This window comes from Kwoniella newhampshirensis (genome assembly GCF_039105145.1).
Source record: "Kwoniella newhampshirensis strain CBS 13917 chromosome 10 map unlocalized Ctg14, whole genome shotgun sequence".
NCBI classification, from domain to species: Eukaryota; Fungi; Basidiomycota; class Tremellomycetes; order Tremellales; family Cryptococcaceae; genus Kwoniella; species Kwoniella newhampshirensis.
In genome coordinates, this window is record NW_027118344.1 from 456,100 (window position 1) to 467,802 (window position 11,703).

At 51.4% G+C, this 11,703-nt stretch overlaps 6 protein-coding genes across 6 annotated transcripts; 3 read left to right on the top strand and 3 right to left on the bottom strand.

The window, feature by feature from the left end:
* Positions 1 to 986: 986 nt before the first annotated feature.
* On the top strand, positions 987 to 2,315 carry IAR55_006873 (uncharacterized protein; the record flags this gene model as incomplete). Its single annotated transcript, XM_066949951.1, has 10 exons — positions 987 to 1,047; positions 1,111 to 1,124; positions 1,182 to 1,251; positions 1,330 to 1,414; positions 1,478 to 1,489; positions 1,550 to 1,615; positions 1,683 to 1,776; positions 1,844 to 1,858; positions 1,919 to 1,978; positions 2,034 to 2,315. The coding sequence occupies 10 exons, from the start codon at positions 987 to 989 to the stop codon at positions 2,313 to 2,315; spliced, it is 759 nt and encodes a 252-aa protein (XP_066799643.1).
* Positions 2,316 to 2,442: 127 nt separating this feature from the next.
* IAR55_006874 (mitochondrial 37S ribosomal protein uS5m) lies at positions 2,443 to 3,987 on the bottom strand (the record flags this gene model as incomplete). Its single annotated transcript, XM_066949952.1, has 5 exons — positions 2,443 to 2,580; positions 2,653 to 2,789; positions 2,882 to 2,998; positions 3,075 to 3,187; positions 3,449 to 3,987. The coding sequence occupies 5 exons, from the start codon at positions 3,985 to 3,987 to the stop codon at positions 2,443 to 2,445; spliced, it is 1,044 nt and encodes a 347-aa protein (XP_066799644.1).
* A 345-nt stretch (positions 3,988 to 4,332) lies between these two features.
* Positions 4,333 to 5,829, bottom strand: IAR55_006875 (uncharacterized protein; the record flags this gene model as incomplete). The annotated part of the gene is made up of 2 exons (XM_066949953.1): positions 4,333 to 4,815; positions 4,867 to 5,829. 2 exons carry the CDS (start codon positions 5,827 to 5,829, stop codon positions 4,333 to 4,335), a joined length of 1,446 nt encoding a protein of 481 aa, XP_066799645.1.
* A 545-nt stretch (positions 5,830 to 6,374) lies between these two features.
* Positions 6,375 to 6,983, top strand: IAR55_006876 (ribosomal protein P2; the record flags this gene model as incomplete). Its single annotated transcript, XM_066949954.1, has 3 exons — positions 6,375 to 6,533; positions 6,726 to 6,890; positions 6,963 to 6,983. 3 exons carry the CDS (start codon positions 6,375 to 6,377, stop codon positions 6,981 to 6,983), a joined length of 345 nt encoding a protein of 114 aa, XP_066799646.1.
* A 917-nt stretch (positions 6,984 to 7,900) lies between these two features.
* IAR55_006877 (uncharacterized protein) lies at positions 7,901 to 8,510 on the bottom strand (the record flags this gene model as incomplete). The annotated part of the gene is made up of 4 exons (XM_066949955.1): positions 7,901 to 7,929; positions 8,000 to 8,017; positions 8,171 to 8,277; positions 8,374 to 8,510. The coding sequence occupies 4 exons, from the start codon at positions 8,508 to 8,510 to the stop codon at positions 7,901 to 7,903; spliced, it is 291 nt and encodes a 96-aa protein (XP_066799647.1).
* A 1,098-nt stretch (positions 8,511 to 9,608) lies between these two features.
* IAR55_006878 (uncharacterized protein) lies at positions 9,609 to 11,703 on the top strand (the record flags this gene model as incomplete). Its single annotated transcript, XM_066949956.1, has 6 exons — positions 9,609 to 9,920; positions 9,979 to 10,171; positions 10,235 to 10,274; positions 10,350 to 10,583; positions 10,638 to 10,752; positions 10,819 to 11,703. The coding sequence occupies 6 exons, from the start codon at positions 9,609 to 9,611 to the stop codon at positions 11,701 to 11,703; spliced, it is 1,779 nt and encodes a 592-aa protein (XP_066799648.1).

Below are 11,703 nucleotides of genomic sequence, written 5' to 3' on the forward strand. Positions count from 1 at the left end.
CAGATACACGTCAGTGCGGGACGGCAGCAATGATGAGGACAGACCACTCAATTAAGAATTCCGGACCTTTTGAGGACGGAGGGCTTTCACCAACGGTTGTGACTTGCTGATGCATCGCTCAGGTTCTGATACAGCCCTGTGTATTATTGGCTGGTGGTCTGCAGCGCGACCCAAGGCTGGAGAGTTGAGATGAGACCTGGTGAAAGGTCTGCGACTGAATCAGCTCACTGGGGCCCAGAGACTAGGCGAAGGATCTCGAAAAGCTACCACTTGGGTGTGTACTTCTCCGAATTGATGATTCTACTGATGTAGGCTTCCACTAGGAAAGGCACTGGGAAAGGAAGAAGGATGGCAGATCGTAGAACGTAGCATAGTCTAGCATCCGCAGAGAATGATAAGGTAATGAGCGATGCTAAGGCGGTGACTGAAGGAACGGGGGCCGGTATGTACAGAAGGAGGATTTGTATGTCCTGTAAATCCAGCCTTGAGTCCACTGGTGTGCCAAGTCTCGACATTCTGGCTGTACGACAGTGACAAAGAGGTTCAAATGACTGTCGCTGTCTCCGTAGAAAAGGAAGCGGAAGTGGATTGTTCCACGTCATTTGTGCCACAATAATCGCCACCGCCACCTCAGTCCGGGTTTGGGGACAAGACAGTTCAAGATCCCTTGTGTGTGTCTCTCTCTATCTTTTGTTTATCTCAGACGCTCGATACCAAGACACACCATCTCCTCGCTTCAACATTGAGCGGTGCATCAGTAGGAAGTCGTGACGATGGCTACTAAAGTCGCGCAGAAGAGGGTGAGTCCAATACCCAGCTTACCGAGAACGGTGATGATGGACTCGACGTCTTTCATTGCTCTCGGTCTCACCGCCTTTCCCTCAGAGCTGTACTGATATCGACTCTCGTTGCAGCTCCAGAAGGTCAGCTATCCGCGTGATGAATGACTCCAGACACAACTGACACCTCTGTAGGAGTACCTCGCCATGCAGAAATCACCTCCACCTTTCATTTGGGCATCCCCGGAAGAGAAGAACATCCTAGATTGTGAGTCGTGATCGCCTTCGCCCCGTGTCGCCTCAAAACAAATGCTGACATGTGCATACGTAGGGCATTTCATAATTGTGAGATCTCCCTTCGCCCCAAGTCCCTTGCAAAAATGCTCATACGACCTGACTTAGCGTGGTCCTCCTGACACACCGTACGAGGGAGGAGAATACCATGGTCTTATTTGGTTCCCTAGCGATTATCGTAAGTCTTTCCTTGCATTCTTAGCTGGTGCGCAGGTCAAAGCGGTTGACGTTGCTGAACTTGTATGGTTTGATGCAGCTTTCAAACCTCCAGATGTCAAGATGTTTACACCTTCGGGTAGATTTGAGATCGGGCATAAGATCTGCATGAGCATGACCTCCTAGTAAGTCACTCAGCTGCTTCCTCATCAAATGATCGAAAGCTGACACTTGAAATTACTTCTCAGTCATCCCAGCTCGTACGCTTTTCAGGTCGGAGACCAATGGAAGGTGAAAAACTGACGATAGGTGGAACACAGGTGGAACGCAGCATGGTCCGTCGCGACTATTCTGACGGGTTTGCTCAGTTTCATGCTCAGTGACGAGTGAGTCTGAATATATCCAAATAAGTGCATGACATCCCGCTTCATGCTGATCGCTGCAATTCCTCAGGATCACTGCCGGCGCCGTCAAGACCACGGATGAGCAAAAGCGAGCCCTTGCAAAGCAGAGTCACGCCTTTAACCTGAACAACAGAAAGTTTAGAGTGAGTCAACGCATCTTACTTCACTTCATCGCGAGACGACGCTGATCCAATTGTCTTCCCCGTACAGGACGTCTTTCCAGATGTATGTTGTCGTGCTGCGCGCTATACCTGCGTGATGCCATTCGCTAATTTCTATTTCCAGTACGCAACACCGCAGATGACAGACCTTCCTGACATGGGCAAACCTGCTGCCTCTTCTTCCGTAAGTTGTCTGGTGCGAGGATAGCCATCGTCAAGCTGACTTTAGGGACGTTGAGGCTTCCAAAGTCGTGAACACGACAAGCGCGACCCTGTCACTCGATTCCACTTCAGGTATCCAGTCTTCTGTCACCTCAGATCCCCTGGCTTCGTCTCCCGAGTCCGCGCAATCAATTACGAATACTTCTACAACGCCTACCAAACATCAGCCTCCCCTTGAACAACGCGTCAATAACCGCCCTCGTCCTGGTCAACCGAACTGGATGCCGAGTTGGAGATGGGTCATTGCGGTTGTCATTCTCGCTGTTCTGGGGAGGTTGTCATCTTTTGCCGGACTCTGAGTCGCGTAGACTGAGGGTATATCTCGATCATGTTGTATGAGTGATGAAGTTCTTTCACATCCCTTGCCTCTGTGCAGCTTTGTCATGCAGTACAACACACAACGCAAGAGATGTGCATGCTGATTGTCTAGACTCTTCTACCGATATCAACACCGTATCTTCCTCGCTCGCGCTCAATTTCATCCTTGCTTCTCATCCCAAGACCCTTGTTCTCCCGAGGTCCTTTCTTTCCAAAGATACCGGTACCAAAGCCAGATGGATTACCCTGTAGTCCGATTGACCGATCATCAGTGAACCGCGCTACCAAGGCCATGCTTCAAGCCGATAGTGCACTTACACCACCATGCAACACCTGAATGGTTGCTTTCAGAACATCCGGTCGATTTCGGGAACCGACGATCATCGCACTGGCATCTTTGATGCCGCATGCAGTAAAGATGCGATGGATCATGGGAGGGACCATGAGACCGAATCCTGAAACGTTGCCGATCGATTAGCCACGTTTCCCGCAAGTTACTTGACAGACGAGTGGGTCGCGCCAGGTCTGACTTTGTTAGCCAACTCACCTGGTGGTCTCGCACGTAAATGTACTTTCGCAGCTCCCCATTTCCCTTGCAGATCCTTCCCTTCACCCCATAGCGTTCGAGACTCGTATCGATTCACATAATCCATGTTCATGACAGCTGAAAACGAGTCGGTCAAGTCAGCTTACATCTCTCTAACCCTTTGCGGGGAGCGGAAAAAAGAGGATGAGCTGACCTTTGTGGAATGCAGCATCTGAAGCTGCGAGGTTATTGTGGCCTCGTCCTCTACCTAATCCGACCAAACCTCTTTCAGGCGATCCAACGACGACATAGGCTTGGCTCACACCCCTGTGATAGCCAGAATGGTGTCAGTGACGTTCTTGCGATTGATGACCTCCGTCTTCATGCCCGCCTCAACGCTTCACACCCCGTCTTGCATTCATATCCCCACCACACCTGGGCCCGCCCACAGGCGAGCCCTACCGCGATGTACTTCACCAGCTCCCTACTTTTGCGCTTGATGGTCTCCCCGTTGTCTAAGAAGTCTCGCTCGCCCATATCCTCCTCACAGGCAGGAGACAACTCATCAAGTGACTTGTCTACACTTACATTTTCCCCTTCTTGGTCATATGTTGCACCTTCCTGCTCCTGACCGTGAACCGACTGAGACCCCTCAACTCATCCCTGCTCAAACCCGATATCGCGCTGAGCTTCATCTCCTTCTTGAGCGGATTCTGCTCCGCCAGCGTCGTCGGCCATGTCGACGCTGTTGGTGGGGGGAGGAGGGGTGAGGGGTGATTGTAATGTTTGTGTAAGGGTGATTGGTGGGTGTTGGGGAATGTGGGTAGTCGGGGGACCGGTGAGAAAGGGAGAGAGAAGGCGGGTCGTGGTAATGAGGTAGACTGGGGGTCGTTGGTCTTGGTCGTGGTCGTTGAGACTTCTGACGATGAGAAAAAGGGAGAAGAAGAAGAAAAAGACGAGGAGGAAGCTGCGTTGGACGAAGACGCTGCGGATGAAGATGATGATTCCGATTCGGTTGATCGGGAAGGTACAGCAGGAGGAGGTGCGGTGGATGCTGATCGGGTGAAAGGTCGAGTGAGCGTAGTCTGTCGGAGTCCTCTGAGAGGTCGGGAGATGGGCTTGGACATCTTGTCTTGTTTGATCATGTCATGTTCTGAGCCGCACTACGTTCGAAAAGTCAAGATCAAGTCATCATTCGTTGTCGTCGAGGAGACATCTCGAAATCTCAAAGTGCAAGCGTACAGGTGCAGAGTTCGCGTATGCCCGAAAACCCCGATTCCACCGTAGAATGGTTGCAGAAGTGTGGCACTCGTTCACTCTCCATGGCGGTTGTCGATCCTAAGATGAGGGGACGAACAAGATGCATACAATCGAATACAACAATAATACAACAGCATGTACAATGAACAGTGCAGGTCCATGCCTGGTCTGACCTCAGCGGCTGGCTGGCTCTGCCCTAGCTAGGCTTCCTTCTAGCCCGCGTCCCATCTGGTCCAATCTTTTCTCAATTCCCACAGTCGCCTCATTCCTTCCCGCTCTTCATCCAACCATCGGCATGACCCTTCTCTCACACCCAGACTTGTTGCTGCATCGCGTAGAACCATAAGGCTATCTTCGGGTGCAATCGATCCGTCTACCCAGATAGACACCATTCTTTTGGTTCTGAGTCTGTCTGGTGGCCTGCTTGGATCTCCCGATCCTGTTTCGATGTACGAAGTATCGATCCGAAGTTCGCTCGCAATTCGAGAATACATCAGCCTTACGTTGACTTTCCTGCCTTTTGCTATCCCGTAGTGGCCATGGGGTTTCAGCGAAAGACGGTCTGAGGACGTCCCTGGTGTCTGATCTGGCGGCGTCTTTGTTTGAGACGCGAGGTTGATGTTAAAGGAAAGGATAATGTCCGCAGGCGATGAACAGGTCACCGTGAGGTGTCCAAGAGCACCGAAGATCTTCACCTGCGCCGACGTTAGCTTCCGTGTATCATGAAGAAGATCTGTATGACTCACCCGAGGGGTACGGCGCTTGAAGTCCTCTACTATCCTTTGCACAACTTGCCAATCTCTCTTCTCACTCTTTCCCCAGCTATCGCTTTCATCCAGCCTCAAGATCTTTTCTCTTCGTGTCCTGGTTGCGAGATTTCCCATGAGTTTGATCTGTTCGCCTCCCTCAAGTACTTGCACCATTCGTCCATTCGCTAGACCCAGGATGAGTTCGACCTCATTGTTTGACGTGGGAATATGTATGGTATCTTTCCCGTTCCTTTGGAGGGGAATAGGCCGCGATGTAGGAGGAAGAGGATCCGCTTGGATGGGAAAGAAGTGCTGACGGAACGGCTGAGGTACATTCGTCGTGACATCAGGTAGTGTTGCAGCAAGTCTCGAGGGACTCGATGAGCCGGTCGATCTTCTTGGTTCTGGATCCTGAAATGCCATCCCGGTCCTTCTCCTTGAATATATCGGAGCGCTCAGCGGAGGTGTGTTGGGTGGAGTAGGGAGCACCGATGGCGACGAAGATTCGAAGCGAACATTCGTTTTCTTCATCGCCCCATCGTATATTTGTCGGTGTATGCCATGATGTTTTGAGGCTGTACCGGTCCGCTTCGCTTCTAGGCCCGCGCTTCTTGGTAGGCTCCGTTTTTGAATTCTTTGATTTACCAACTCACGCTCAATAGCTTGCGAATCTGCTGCGCCGGATCCGGTCCGACCATAAGGTACCTCTTCTACGACTTTCCTTCTCCGGTCCCTCCATCCTTCTTCCAGCTCTCTCAATCTAGGTGGAGTCTCCTCAAGCAATTTTGACAGGACACTGTTCTGGCCCTCCTTGGCTCTGCCGATTCGATCCCACTGCGATAAGCGGATTGCCTCGTTCTCGGGCGCAGGTGATTTGTTCTTGACGGTGAGGTCGTTCCCGTTGTCACTATTGATAGGTAGCGGTCTTCGCCGTCTTCGAAGAGGATGGGTGCTGAGCATCGGGGGGTTTCCAGTAGTATCACATCTTGTTGCGGTGTGCTGGAGGAAGTTGTCAACATGATTTGGAATCAAAAAGCGGACGAGCCGGCTAACGGTATCAACCGATAAAGATTGCGGTTTATAGGCGCGCGAAGAACGCTGCTGAAAGGCGCGCTCCTAAAAGAAAGACCTTATATCCGACGAAATAGAAAGCTCCCATCGGCGATAAATCTTAGTATGACCGCCACATTCCCACTCTTTACCCCTTCCCCCCTCTTCCATCGCTTCGCACCCACCAATCCACTGGTACGCATCCGACATTCAACTGTTCGTGCAGATCATCTCATCTGTCTTTTCTCTCTCTTCAACCTCAACCAGGCAATTAACGTATCTCCCGCTCCTTTCTGAGCTTAAACACGGTGTACGTCGCCCTATCCGAAAACTAACCAACAGTGAGTAGAGGGGTATTTTGCCTTGCAGGAGGATGAATTTTAGGCAGAGGACGAAGAAGCAGAAGATTTTGCCCAAGGTCTCGAGGAACTATCGCTGACTTGTTTCTGCTTCAGATGAAACTTATCGCCGCCTACCTTCTCCTCCAAATCGGAGGTAACGCCTCTCCCTCCGCTGAGGACATCAAGTCTCTCCTTGAGGTCGTCGGTGTCGAGGCTGAGGAGGACCGACTCTCCAAGCTCATCTCTGAGCTCGAGGGCAAGGACATCAACGAGGTGGGTGCTCGTTTGATCTTTTGTTGCTGGGATCTGAGGAGCAGGGAGAAATGGATCATATTGGATCAGATCTAGATCAGATCAAATCGAATCAACATTCTGATCCCCTCCCACTCAACCCCTGTGGTCCTCTTCCGATCCGTGATCGACTTTTTTTTACAACCACCACTGACATCTGTGTGTCACTTTCAGCTCATCGCTGAGGGTTCTTCCAAACTCGCTTCCGTTCCTTCCGGTGGTGCCTCCGCTTCTGCTGGTGGTGCTTCTGCCGCTGCCGCTTCCGGTGGTGCCGCTGCTGAGGACGCCCCCGCTGAGGAGAAGAAGGAGGAGGCCAAGGAGGAGTCCGACGACGACATGGTGGGTTTGAGTTCCCCTCATCAACAATCCGCGATTTACATACTGACCTGTTTTTCTTGTGTGTGCGGACAGGGCTTCGGTCTCTTCGACTAAGCGCGTCGTTGAAAGAAACTTCCTTCGACCTCTCACTCGTGTCATTTGATCCTCGGAGAACATGTCGGGATACATTTGGTGGAAACGCTAGATCCATTGCCATGTTGTTTGACGGGATGAGAATGCATGAACTCTCCCGAACGGCCAATGTACCAGTCTCTGCTATATCCCCGTCTTCCGTGATCTTGCCTTCGTCGTTTCGCGAAGTGTTCAACGTTAATCTGAGTTGCTGATTGGGTGGACGTTGGCAGAGCCAACTCCTCAATCGTTTCATGAACTACAAGCTTGACTCCTTATGGTTGCCTGGCTGCAGGGTCGTCATCATGTGACAGAAGAATAAGCTGCAGCTGCAGAAGAATGCAAAGCCATTGGAGAGGGTCATTGAGGCCCCACGAATCAGACGTCTGCGTACGATGGCCATCTGCCCTTCGCATTATCATCGTACTGACCCAGTCCAAGCTATTGTGTCGAGAACACGTAGACCCCATATGAGACTTGCATGGAATCCAAATACCCGACCGAGAAGGAGAGATGGGATGCTCGTACTGGATGAGCAGTACGGACCCGAACACGAAATGAATGGGGGAGAATGAAGATGCGTGTGACCAGAGTGTGCCGATGGTGATTGTTGGGTGAGATTGCAGGAGAAAGACAATTCACAAAAATGATGGAACGGGAGAAGGGAAGATGGGGCATTTGGGAAGAGCAGAATGAAATCGAACGGACGACGAAAGCTAACTAAAATATATATGTTGTTTCAAAGATCATACCCGTATCCGTCACCCTCCCAGTACATCACGACCAACCCAAATGGGGGCCATCGAAGAGTATCGAGACTTATCGCTTAGCGGGCTGTTGGTTGGGGGAGTGTCAGTCGTATCAACAAGGAGCGTCTGACGATCTAAGTGTCTGACGATTCAACGTACGAGTGGTCGTCTGAAAAGGACTGCATATCAGGAACAAGGAGTCAGTATTTCTGCGATTAGGTAGCAGGAAGTCGTGATGCTTAGACTCACGGATATGTGGTTCGGGAGCTATATCATTGAAACTGTGTCAGCGACTCGTATCTTCGACCGCATCTGTTTATCCGACTTCCGTTCTGCCATCCCAAACAATGACATCGAATGCTTCCGCCCGGACGAAGCTTCTCGTGCAGCCGAGCTCAGCTTCGCTTAGACAGAACTCACCGTGCACTTCGAAATGTTCCCATCCCAACGACTGTGTTATTCCGATTCCTCTCCATTCGTTCTCCTCCAAGATTCTCAGAAGGCCCGAATCGTCCGGTGAAAAGTAGCTAGAGGACCCAAACCGACAGACAGTACAGTAGGGGGGAAGAAAAAACAAAATGAGCTACGATTATTATCTCATCGTGGGAGTGCACGTAAGCTACCTCTTTGGAATCAGCTTCAGCATCTGTTTGGGCAAGATGACATGACGATATTCGAATCTGTCGTCGGAATACCGATCGGAGTAGATGATCCGCTCGGCTAGCTCTTCGAGCGTACTCGCTTGTTTTCCAGGTGCCATCGTGGTGAGGCGTCGAGCCGATGCAAAGTGACTCGAGCGATGGGATTGATAGTGCAGACCGATAGGGTGCTACGGCCAAGATGCTGATTGGTTTGCGAAGTGATGGGTCAGTGAGAGGACCTTCCAGGTCAGGAACGGTACGACGAAGAATCAGGAGCGAATGATGATGAATGTTGCAGATGGGCCGAGAAGAGGGCGGCCTTCGGTCCTTCTTACGGTATGCTACGCGGGACTATATCCTAGTTGGAATGATGACGACTTGGGAGCTTTCTTTGCGATGATCAGACGGCGACGACGACGACGACGACGATGATATGGAAGATACGAATGCAACGACGCGCTTTATTCCAATGAATTATCTCCCAGTTGTACCCGCGGAAAAAGCGCGTTCAGATCGGAATCAAACGGAATCAATTCGACAAGCTGTTCCCCTCCCTCGAAGTCACGTGATGAGCCTGTCACCCTCTGCATCAGCTATCCGTGAAGAGATGAGTTGGGTGAATGTACGTGCGACAGAAGCATCGTTTCATCAAAGGAGGATGTTTCACGCTAGCACCAATGATCGTGATACTCTAGATGACACAACTAGAGACTGCGGCTCAGCCTATCTGTGGGCCCATTCTCTGTCAAGAGCTGATCCTCTTGCACGCCGCGGCGAGGGGCCGGTGAACGCTCACATGCCTTCAGTGGCGAAACAGACATCTTTCGAATGCGTCGCATGTCACACTGCGATATCGATCCAAACCATCGTGAGCGTCGTTCGTCGATGACATTGCAGCTGCTACTTTCCCAGCTGCCTTTTGAAGTCTTGGTTCTCCCACGTGTCGCGACCGAGCCAGCGCTCGCTTCCGGTCTTTCGGTGACCGCCGATATCTACCTCATGAGCGGATGTGTCACCATGCGGGGCTTGATGCGAGAAGATAAGCGCCGAAATCATGTATGCGACTACATACTTGAATGAAATCGTGAGCGAAGCACCGATAACAGCAGCACTCTTCGCCGCGGAGGGCATCTTTGGCACAGGCGGGCGATCATATTGAGACCGCTTTCTCTGAACTTCTTCACTGATCCTACGTCGAATACACCCAGCTACCGAAAATGAGACTCATTCTCACATACTCCCTGCTCATTTCCCTCCTTTCGACATTGGCGACCACGATCCCTCAGCTCACGTTTGGCGGTCCTGACCACCCAGATGACTCCCAGCTTAGCAAATCTATCCTCAGCCCGAAGCTCAAAATCCGGATCGAGTACCTGAGGAAGAAATGGGGAGTCCCCGGACTGGCAATCGGGCTGGTGGCCTCACCAGAATTCGCTTCCAGGGTACATGGGACGGAGGTGGAGGAATGGAAGATGGAGACGGCAGGTTTTGGAATCGCCAACCGTTTCGGCGAACCAGTGACATCTGACGTGAGTTTGCTGTCTGTCGATGACCTCACAATCGCATCTGCTAAAGTGCGGCGAGTAGACATTGTTCGGTATCGCCTCCAACTCCAAGTTGTTCACAGCGCTATGTGTCAGTCTCCTCGTCCACAACGGCACCATATTGAAGGACGGAAAGACTACACTCGAGTGGAATACAAAGATCAAAGATATCGTGCCGGAATGGAAATTGATGGACGAATATGCTTCGGACCATGCCAATCTGCTTGACCTTTTATGTGAGTTCCAGCTCGACGGGTGCTCTGTCGTTCGACCGAGATTGATCAGATGAGCATGGCTAGCAATGAGGTCAGGACTTCCTCGACATGATTACATTTCCCTGTGAGTCTAGCGAAAGAGCCCAGCCCCTCCTGTTTGTCGCTGCCAATTGACTGACCAGATATCCGCTCTCTGCAGTGGACGTCCACCAGCAGAAGTCGTCGCGAGCTTACGATACCTAAAACCTTCTGCTGAGCTGCGGGAGAACTGGCAATACAACAATCACCATTATGTGGTAATGGATCATATCATCCATACGCTCACGAACCTCTCTCTACCGGAATACGCACAAATCCATCTCTTCGACCCGCTGAAGATGGACTCAACCACGTACAACGCAACGAAGGCAGCTGAGCACCATCGAAGTGATGGGTACGTGCATTACGATAGGAATTTCACAGCTTGCGAGAGCTGGAAAGAGGACAGAAAGCAGTCCCTGAAAGATTGTGTGGGCCAAGCTGGAAGTCTCGGTTGGTGGGTAGATGGCGATGCGTTGTTCGATGCTGGCCCGGGCGGTGTGATTCTTAGTGCAACGGATATGGTAAGCTCTTTTCTCTGCAAGGTCAGACTTTCGACTGACAATCTGTCGTCTGAAACTGTGCGATAGACTAAATGGGTTCAGGAACTGTTGAGCCCCTCGGTCCTACCACCTGATCTCATCAAGAAAGCTACCACTGGCTTTTCGATCCCTTCAGGCGTACCCGACTTCCCCGAGTACGGGGTCGGTACATACGGTCTCGGCCAGAGAATGTACACCTATCGAGGCTTCGCCGTTCATGGACACACTGGAGATGTGCCCGGACAAGTCTCAGTGATGGCGCGTCTTCCCGAGCTGGGTATTGGTCTCATGATTGCTGCGAACGATCAAGATTTCGGAGCCACTCTGTACGAAACTGTCCAAAACGAGATTTTCGACGAGCTATTGGGGTTAGCACCGATAGATTGGGAAGGAAGATTTTTCGCAGGACAATTTGTGAAACCTACATATCCAGAGGTTCCGACAAATCCTCGTCCACCACCTTCGTTCGAAGTGGCAGGAGTATACCGTGCTCCAGCAGTTGGCGACTTGGACCTCATCAAGGTGAGCCTCCCAAAACTGAGCGAGACGGTATCGGCATCGGTTTCGCCTTCGTCTGGGAAACCTCTTTCGGCGTCAAGCATCCTGTCGATCACCCGAGCACCCCTTAATGTCACAGGTCCGGTATATATGGCCTGGATGGGGAAGCATTTCTTGTCCGCGATTTACGTGACCCATTTTGACGGACCCTTGTTCAATTGGACCGCCATTTATGCTACCGATAGACTCAACACTACTGGAACAGACGGGATACTCTACACGGCCGCTGGGACGGGAACCGTTGTCGTCTCAGAATCAGAAGGAGGGATCGGACTGTTTGGGAACATGTGGGGCAAAGGTGAAACTGCGCAGGCGAGTGTTGTGACTGAAATTGGGGTGAAAGAGGCCTCAGAGGCGTGGTTTGAGAAGCTGTAG